This window comes from Cervus elaphus, chromosome 25 (assembly GCF_910594005.1).
Source record: "Cervus elaphus chromosome 25, mCerEla1.1, whole genome shotgun sequence".
NCBI classification, from domain to species: Eukaryota; Metazoa; Chordata; class Mammalia; order Artiodactyla; family Cervidae; genus Cervus; species Cervus elaphus.
This window is the reverse complement of record NC_057839.1, coordinates 13,756,843-13,765,497: the sequence shown is the minus strand read 5'-3', so window position 1 is coordinate 13,765,497 and position 8,655 is coordinate 13,756,843. Positions and strand designations below refer to the sequence as shown.

Genomic DNA, 8,655 nt, shown 5'->3' with positions numbered 1-8,655 from the left:
GTAGTAATAAAATAAGTTTAATTCTCTGACATGCAGAATTGAAAATGCATTAAGGAATCCTTAATAAAAATAATTATCAAATACTTTAATGATCTGGCCCATATAGCATTACAAATTTATAGTAAAGGGTGTAGTATTTAAAAATAGAAAATTGGTTTTGGTCTCAAAATTTTATGAGTGGTATGTAGACTGTAACTCTCATAGAGCATTTTTATTTTTACTCAGAACTTTTAAGTTTCTTCTATGTTAATACCTGTAAATCTAGTTTCTGTTTTAGCTGCCAGATAATTTATAGCATATATCACATCTTATGATATCATATCGTATCTTACACATGCTCTATATATAGACCATGTTATTTTTCTTATGCTACATAAAAGTTGCCATAAATGTAGCCGTTTAAAGTAACACAAACTTATTAGCTCCCAGCCCTGTAGGTCACATACCTGTCATCAATCAACTGTGATTTTTTTTTTTTTGTTTCTTTTGCATAAGCCAATATCAGGATGTCAGTTGGACTTTGCGCTCTTATCTGAGGCTCTAAGGCAGAATCTGCTTCCTAATTAATACAGTTCGTATCATTTTAATGCACATGCCTCCTATCCTTGCTTTGTTACATGTCACTCTCCATCTGCAAACCAGCAGTAGTGTCAAATCTGTGGCTTCCTCATCTGCTGCCAATAGAGAAGATTCTTTTTTTTTAAGGACTCACCTGATAAACTAATGTCAGCTCACCAAGGACTTAATTATAAGTCTTAAAATTCCCTTCATAGCAGTTCCTAGATTGAATGCTTGAATAATCAGGACAAGAATCTTGAGAGGGCCATCTTTAGAATTCTGTCACGTGGACATTTAGGTTATTTAAATTTTTTCACAGTTGCTAAAAAAAATGTTTATATGTACATGCAGGAGTTGTACATATTTAGAATTGTAATTGTAACAGTTACACAGTTGTATATTTTCAAGTAGCATTGATATTGCCATACTTCTCCAAAGTAGCTGTATCAATTTACACTCCCAGTAACTGTTCAGTAGTTCTTAAAAATGGAAAAGCCCCTTACCATACACTATATACAAAAGTTAACTCTGGGAATTCTCTGTGGTCCAGTGGTTGAGACTCTGCTTTCACTTCCAAGGGCACAGATTCAATCATTGGTTGGGGAACTAAGATCCTGAAAGCCACATGCTGCAACTGAAAAAAAAAAAAAAAAAAAAATCAAAAGACCTACTAAACATGAGACCTAGAACTATAAAGATTATTAGAAAATAACATAGGAGGAAAGCTTCATGACATCAGGTTTGACAGGGGCTTCCTGGATATGACCCGAAAAGCACAGGCAACAAAAGTTTAAAAAAGGACAGTTTGGACTGTATCAAAATTAAACGCTTGTGTGCCTCAAAGGAACATGACCGATGGAATGAAAGGCAGCTCCTATGGATTGAAGATATTTGCAAATCATGTATCTGATAAAGTTCATAGCCAGAATATGTGAAGAATATATGTTTTGTTATTGTGTGTGCTCAGTTGCTCAGTCATGTCCAACTCTTTGCAACCTCTTGGACTGTAGCCCACCAGGCTCCTCTGTCCGTGGGATTTTCCAGGTAAGAGTACTGGAACAGGTTGCCATTTCCTTCTCCGGGGGATCTTCCTGAACCAGGGATCAAACCTGTATCTCTAGCATCTCTTGCATTGGCAGGCAGTTCTTTACCAATGCGCCACCTGGGAAGCCTGCTGTTATAGCTCAACAACAACAAAAATCCAATTAAAAAATGGGCAAAGAACTTGAAATAGACATTTCACCAAAGATGATATAGAAATGGCTAAAAAGCACATGAAAAGATTCCCAAATCACTGATCATTAGGGAAATGCAAGTTAAAACCACAGTGAGATATCACTTTAAACTTACTAAGATGGCGGTCACCAAAAATGAACAACCCAGAAGATAACAAGTGTTAGTGAGCATGTGGAGAAATCGGGAAACCCTTCTACACCATTGGTGGGAATGTATAAAAACAAGTGCAGCAGCTGTCGGAAACTAGCGTTTCCTCAAAAAGTTTGAAATGGAATTACCATATGATCCAGCAGTTTCACTTCTGAGTTTGTACACCAAAAAGTTGAATGCAGGATCCCAAATGTATACATTCATTAACTTTTATGTAGGAATCTAGTTCGCCTCATCATCTCATCTCTAGCACTCACAATCTTTCTTTTTAAAAAACTTTTTATCTTTTAATGGGGTATAGCCGATTAACAATGTGACAGTTTCAGGAGAACAGGGAAGGGGCTCAGCCACGTATATACATGTATCCATTCTCCCAAAAACTCCCCTCCTGTCCACGCTGCCACATAACGTTGAGCAGAGTTCCATGTAGCACTCATAATCTCTCATTCTAATTTACTTTTCTTTGATTTCTACTGTGTTGCTAATCATATATGATTCCGCCTTTGTGAACTACTGATTCAGATTTTTTTTATACAATTTTTAAAGGTTACTTTCCATTTAGTTCCTACAGATGTCTATATATGTGTGTGCTGTATACATACTCAGTTACTCAGTTGTGTCCAACTCTTTGTGACCTGAAGAACTGTAGCCCTCCAGGCTCCTCTGTCCATGGGGATTCTTCAGGCAGGAATACTGGAGTGCGTGGCCCCGCCCTCCTCCAAGGGATCTTCCCAACCCAGGGATCAAACCCAGGTCTCCCATATTGCAGGAGGATTCTTTACTGTCTGAGGGAAGCCCAGGTATTACAAAGTATTGGTTGCATTTTCATGTTGTACAGAATATCCTTATGCCTATCTCACACCCTCTAGTTTGTACCCTGACACCCCTATCCCTATATCCACCCCCGTAACCACTCTTTTGTTCTCTGTATTTGTGAGTCTGCTTTCTTGTTATATTCACTAGTTTGTTTATTTCACATATTAGTGATACCTTGCAGTATCTGTCTTTCTGTCTGACTTACTTCAGTTAGCTTAATGCCCTCTGAGTCTATCCATGTCGCTTCAAATGGGGAAACTCTTTTATGGCTGAGTAGTATTCCATTGGTTTTCTGAGACAACTATATACTGTTTTCCCAGTGGCTGTACAAATTTACATTCTCACCAACAGTGTATGAGTGTTCCCTTTACTCCACATCCTCACCAACGTTTGTTATGTGTGTTTTTGATGATAGCCCTTCTGACAGGTGTAAGGTGGTTTTGATTGGCCTTTCCCTGATTAGTGATGCCGAGGAAAAATGTCTGTTCAGGTCTTCTGCCCGTTTTTTATTCATTATGAATGTGAAAGTCACTCAGTCGTGTCTGACTCTTTGTGACCCCATGGACTATACAGTCAGTGGAATTCTCCAGGCCAGAATACTGGAGTGGGTAGCCATTCCCTTCTCCAGGGGATCTTCCCAACCCAGGGATCGAACCCAGGTCTCTCACATCACAGGAGGATTCTTGACCAGCTGAGCCACAAGGGAAGCCCTCCTCCCGTTTTTTAATTGGGTTGTCTTTTTTTTTTTGCTGTTGGGTTATATGAGCTGTTTATGTATGTTGGATATTAAATTCTTTGTCATACTATTTGCAAGTATTTTCTCCTAGACAGCAAGTTGTTTCTTCATTTTGTCTATGGTTTCTTTTGCTGTGCAAAAGTTTTTACGTTTAATTAGGCCCCATTTATTTTTGCTTTTGTTTACTTGATGAAATTCAGATTCTTTGTCCTTGATCAGTTGGAATATTACAAATTTTATCAATTTATGTGTTTGTTTTAAATACATTTAAAGAGAAATTTTCTAGTTTTTGGAATTTTTTTTTTATGTTTCTCTTTTTGGTATTATTTAATAATCCCAGATCCTTCCTTTCCCTACCTCAAAAGCTATTATATATACTAGATCTGTGTATGGACTTTATCTTATTCTTATTGATCTGCTGTTACCACACTGCTTTGAATAATGTAGCACTGTATTACTGTCAGGACAATATATTTTATTTTTTTAATTAAATGTAATTTTTATTTTGGAGTATAGTTGATAAATACACTTTGATATCTGGTAACAGTAGATCCTCATTAGTCTTCCTTTTCTCAAAATGTATTTGCCAGTTTTTCAGCTTTTGTTATTAATGACTACCAGTGTGGTTCCTATAACACAACTATAAATGGTTTATATTGTTACCTTATTACCCTATTCTGTTAGTTCATCTGTTTAAATAGTAGATTCTTTTCATAACTGCTGACAATGCAGTGCATTTCCTGTGCCATCATTGTGATTAATATAGTAATATTCCCAAAAGGTATCAAAAATTATTACTATGTAATATTTTTAGAAAGAGAGCATTTTAAATGGCCTAAAAGGGCGCCTGGAAGGTCAGCGTGTGAAGGAGCCGGTGGTAACGCGGGGTCTCCCCGCTGTTACCGAGGAGCGACGGCCGAGCAGACTATCTCGGCCTGAGGCGGCGGGGAGAAGCAGACGGGCAGATTGCTGCGACACCATGGAGGGCGGCGGGGGTAGTGGCAACAAAACCACTGGAGGGTTGGCCGGCTTTTTCGGAGCCGGCGGAGCAGGCTACTCGCACGCGGATTTGGCTGGAATCCCGCTAACTGGTATGAACCCTCTGTCTCCTTATTTAAATGTGGATCCACGGTATCTCGTACAGGATACAGATGAGTTTATTTTACCAACTGGAGCTAATAAAACCCGGGGCAGATTTGAACTGGCCTTCTTTACCATTGGAGGATGTTGTATGACAGGGGCTGCATTTGGGGCAATGAATGGTCTACGGCTAGGATTGAAGGAAACCCAGAACATGGCCTGGTCCAAAGCAAGAAATGTACAGATCTTGAATATGGTGACTAGGCAAGGGGCACTTTGGGCTAATACCCTAGGTTCTCTGGCTTTGCTTTATAGTGCATTTGGTGTCATCATTGAGAAAACAAGAGGTGCAGAAGATGACCTTAACACAGTAGCAGCTGGAACCATGACAGGCATGTTGTATAAATGTACAGGCGGTCTTCGAGGGGTAGCGCGAGGTGGTCTCGCAGGACTAACACTTATGAGCCTCTATGCTCTATATAACAACTGGGAGCACATGAAAGGCTGTTTGCTCCAACAATCACTCTGAAGATTTTGCTAGTTTACAAATGGAGGACACTTTAGTAGTCACCCAGATCAATTTATAAGTCAGTCTGGAGGCATTTACTTTATCTACACCTAATTTGAAAAACTAGAGATTCCAGTGTGCTGTGATGAAGACCATGGATGGTCGACCAGGACTGGCACTCCTTCCAGCCTTAATGAGTTGAAGACAAAACACCCTTTGGCGGCTGAGTAACGTGGTTCTCTTAAGAAGATCTCGCATCTGTTTTTGCTCCTACCCACTTCTGGAAAACCACTTAATCCCAGAATTCAGGTCTGCCTGTCAATACTGTATCAGCCACATTTGTTCATTTAATGATCCAAGACTGTAATATTGCTCTGTATTCCCAATAAAGGGTGAAAATAGAAAAAAAAAAAAATGGCCTAAAATTCAGCATTAAGACCAAGAAGTTAAATCAGAGTGGGCTAAGTGCCAGAATTCTGTGTAGATCTGGCTATAAAATGTCACCACTCTGACAAAAAAATCAGCTATAAAGGCAAGTTGCTAGCAATGACTTTGAATATACTTTTGCCAAAGTCCTACCATAATAACTGTTTTATTGCAGTTAAGGAAATTATTTTTAAGCCTTATATGGGAAATAAAAAACAAAACTAAAACAAGATAAATGTATTCCAAAAATTAACATTGAGTCATTCCTTTTGTTGCTTGAGCCAAAGATCCCTATATTCAGCAATCTGTATAGTCAATCTAAATAAATATTTTTTCCTCAAAAATCACTATTTCTTTTTTTTTTAAGATTTTGGGAAATGCTGAAATTTCATATAGCATAGTAATATAATTTATAAATAAAATGCATCAACACAGAATACTAATAAATTTCTTGTACAAAACGTTTATTTAAGTTGCCTCCCAAAATTTAGAAATACCTAGAAAATATACAACTTCTGAAAATGTAGCAATATTTACAAGGCCCTTTTTCAAAGTCTCAAACATCTCTCAGTTCTAATTCATCTGATTTGTCTTCAGTACATGATATCTGATGGCAAAGAACGGGACCTTTTAAGAGTTCTTGCATACTTTGGATCTGTTTGAAAGTGCTGAATTGAACAAATGCAGCCCACAGAATTAAAAATTTGAACACTTGAATGTACAGGATCACATGAAACAGGGAATTCTAAAATTTTCTGCCAGGGGTTTTTTAATATAAAATTGTCTTTCATAGAATTTCTTTCTTTAATCTCTTTTGAAGTGGTGTCTTTGTCTTCCAAAGCCCGAGCAAGCATGTAACTAACTTTCCTTTGATGAGCCAATGCTTCTTCTTTATCATTCAGCTGCATGCAGAGAAATTAAAAATGTACCAGTTAGTCAGTAAATCAGAATACAGAGCTGTAATCAGGAGTATTTCATGAAAATATTTAGTCTTCAATCTGTCCAGTCAATCAATATGAATAAATTAATTTAGGTGTCCACTAATTCCTCAGCATTATGCTACATGTTATTGAGGATTTTCTTTTTTTTAAGGAAGAATAGAAAGCAGCATTCCTTCTGCTGAAAAAAATGTTTAAGTCATTTGGAGAGAAGTATATATTTACATGGTGTGTGTGTATATATGTATATATAATGCTAACATGTACTTAACCTCTGTGAAAGAATGAAGTTATTTATAAAATTGTGTTATATATTTATATGCAATAAATAACTTTAATAATACTCTTCTACAGATAAGTATGTTCATATAACATGAGTTTCTTAGTTTAGTCATTATGAAATTGAGGATAACAGGACTGATTACAGTGTTGTGGTAATGACTACAGGATATAATGCATGAGGATGTGCTTTGAACACTTAAAAAATCGTGAGTATATAAGAGTTTTTTTTTTTTAATATAAAAGTCTTGTCATGAACTATATATAAGCGCTGATGATGGAGATGCTGGGACTTAATTACAGAGAGCCGCCTCTTTTTCAGAGGTGGAACTTTATTAAAGTTGCACAGGAAGAACCTGGAAGGGGAAATTGGAAAGCATGTGTGGGGTGTTCAAGAAGATAAAAATTCCAGAAAATGGTACCTTAACTGGGAAAAGAGCATAAAAGTCAAGTATAGTGTGATAAAGAGCTGAATTAACAGGAAGCAAAAAGATTAGCTCATCCACAACCTCTGACAACAAAGAAAGCAAAGATACTAACCAAGTCTATTAGCATCTTAAAGATTTCCTGAGGATCGTCCTGGTCATTGGTACTCTTAGAGCTGTTTTCTGAAGGGAGCATACCCAACAATTTCTGCCCTAAGGTCTTCTTACTCCCTGGTGATAGTGACCCTAAAATAGAACATAAAAATCCAGTTGAGACATAAAAAGACACACACTGACATACTTCCAGGAGAAGAAGTAAGTGTGAACCAAGGTTAATTCATTCCTAAATCAGTCAGGACCCTGTCCTCTTCAGGGACCCTCTAGCATGAGTGAGGCAGGCAGCACAGTGCAGTGGGGAAGATGGACTTTAGAGCCGGCAGCAAACGCAGGTGAGAGACCAGAGTTTGAGAACCCAGAGCAGCGCCCTGCAGTCTCATTGCTCAGCCCTTTCTACCCAACTCAGTCTTCAGAGGAGCCAGCGATCCACATTTGTACATGAGATCTTCCGATGTAAAGGTCGGCCGCCTACCCACATTGAGAATACTCCCAGCAAAACATACCTGCAGACAGGTGGCCTCTGGCCAGAAAAAAACCTGGACTTGAATCCCCATTTAGCCACTTCAGAAGGGTATCACTTTAGAATAAGGTTCTCTAAGCTACACGTCCTCACCTCTAGAATGAGAATAATAGTCCCCATGCTCTATTGCTGGGCTGCCGTGCCATTTAAATAATAGAGCATGGGCTGGGAGAAGGGAGTGGTATTGAACGGGTACAGGGTTTCTGTTTAGGAAGATGAAAAGGTTCTGGAGATGGATGGTGGTGATGATTATACAACAATGTGAATGGACTTAATGAGACTCAAAAATGGTTAAAATGCTAAGATTTATGTATAATTGTCACAATTAAACCACACATTTGTGAAAGTACCTAGCCCGGGTATTGACATAATACTTAAAAGTCCACATTTCTGCAATATTTATGCTGATATTCTTCATCCATCGAAAGGATGCAGTTTGTAGCAGAAAATACAAAGTCATAGATTTATATACCAAGAAAGTTTCAGATGAACTCCAAAGGGACAATTCCCTTTCCACCCATTCCTGATAAACCACAGTGACTGGGCCTCGCACCTGACCTTCGCCAGTGGCAACTATGGCAAAGGGGAAAAGCTAGACAAGTTGACTGGCTCATCAGTCCTGAGAGTGAATGAATGTGTCTCTATCTTTTTTTTTTTTTTTTATCTTTAATCTAAAAAAAGAAATATGTTCATGAGCTATCTCAGAACTTGTCTAAGCTGCCAAATCAAGAAAAGTTAATATACTGTTAACTGCAAATAAAAAAAATGACCTGTAACAATCATTTTGCAACAAATTATTGAAGTATGTTAATAAAGTGAATCAAAGTCTTGTCACTAAGAAGGGCTTCCCCCAGCAGCTCAGCAGT

At 38.0% G+C, this 8,655-nt stretch overlaps 2 protein-coding genes across 7 annotated transcripts in view; one reads left to right on the top strand and one right to left on the bottom strand.

Annotated features, from left to right (window-relative positions):
- Nucleotides 1-3,441: 3,441 nt before the first annotated feature.
- LOC122683565 (mitochondrial import inner membrane translocase subunit Tim23-like) lies at nucleotides 3,442-5,499 on the top strand. The gene has a single exon (XM_043887247.1). The coding sequence runs from the start codon at nucleotides 4,476-4,478 to the stop codon at nucleotides 5,103-5,105; it is 630 nt and encodes a 209-aa protein (XP_043743182.1). The 5' UTR covers nucleotides 3,442-4,475; the 3' UTR covers nucleotides 5,106-5,499.
- A 458-nt stretch (nucleotides 5,500-5,957) lies between these two features.
- Nucleotides 5,958-8,655, bottom strand: part of CCDC125 (coiled-coil domain containing 125) — a 29,338-nt gene continuing 26,640 nt past the window's right edge. For all 6 annotated transcript variants that reach the window (XM_043887237.1, XM_043887241.1, XM_043887240.1 and 3 more), the window contains 2 exons: nucleotides 7,268-7,398; nucleotides 5,958-6,412 (listed from right to left, as the gene is read on the bottom strand). In XM_043887237.1, the coding sequence (XP_043743172.1) occupies nucleotides 6,104-6,412; nucleotides 7,268-7,398 (440 nt within the window). In that variant the 3' untranslated portion in view covers nucleotides 5,958-6,103. The remainder of the gene's footprint in view (nucleotides 6,413-7,267; nucleotides 7,399-8,655) is intronic.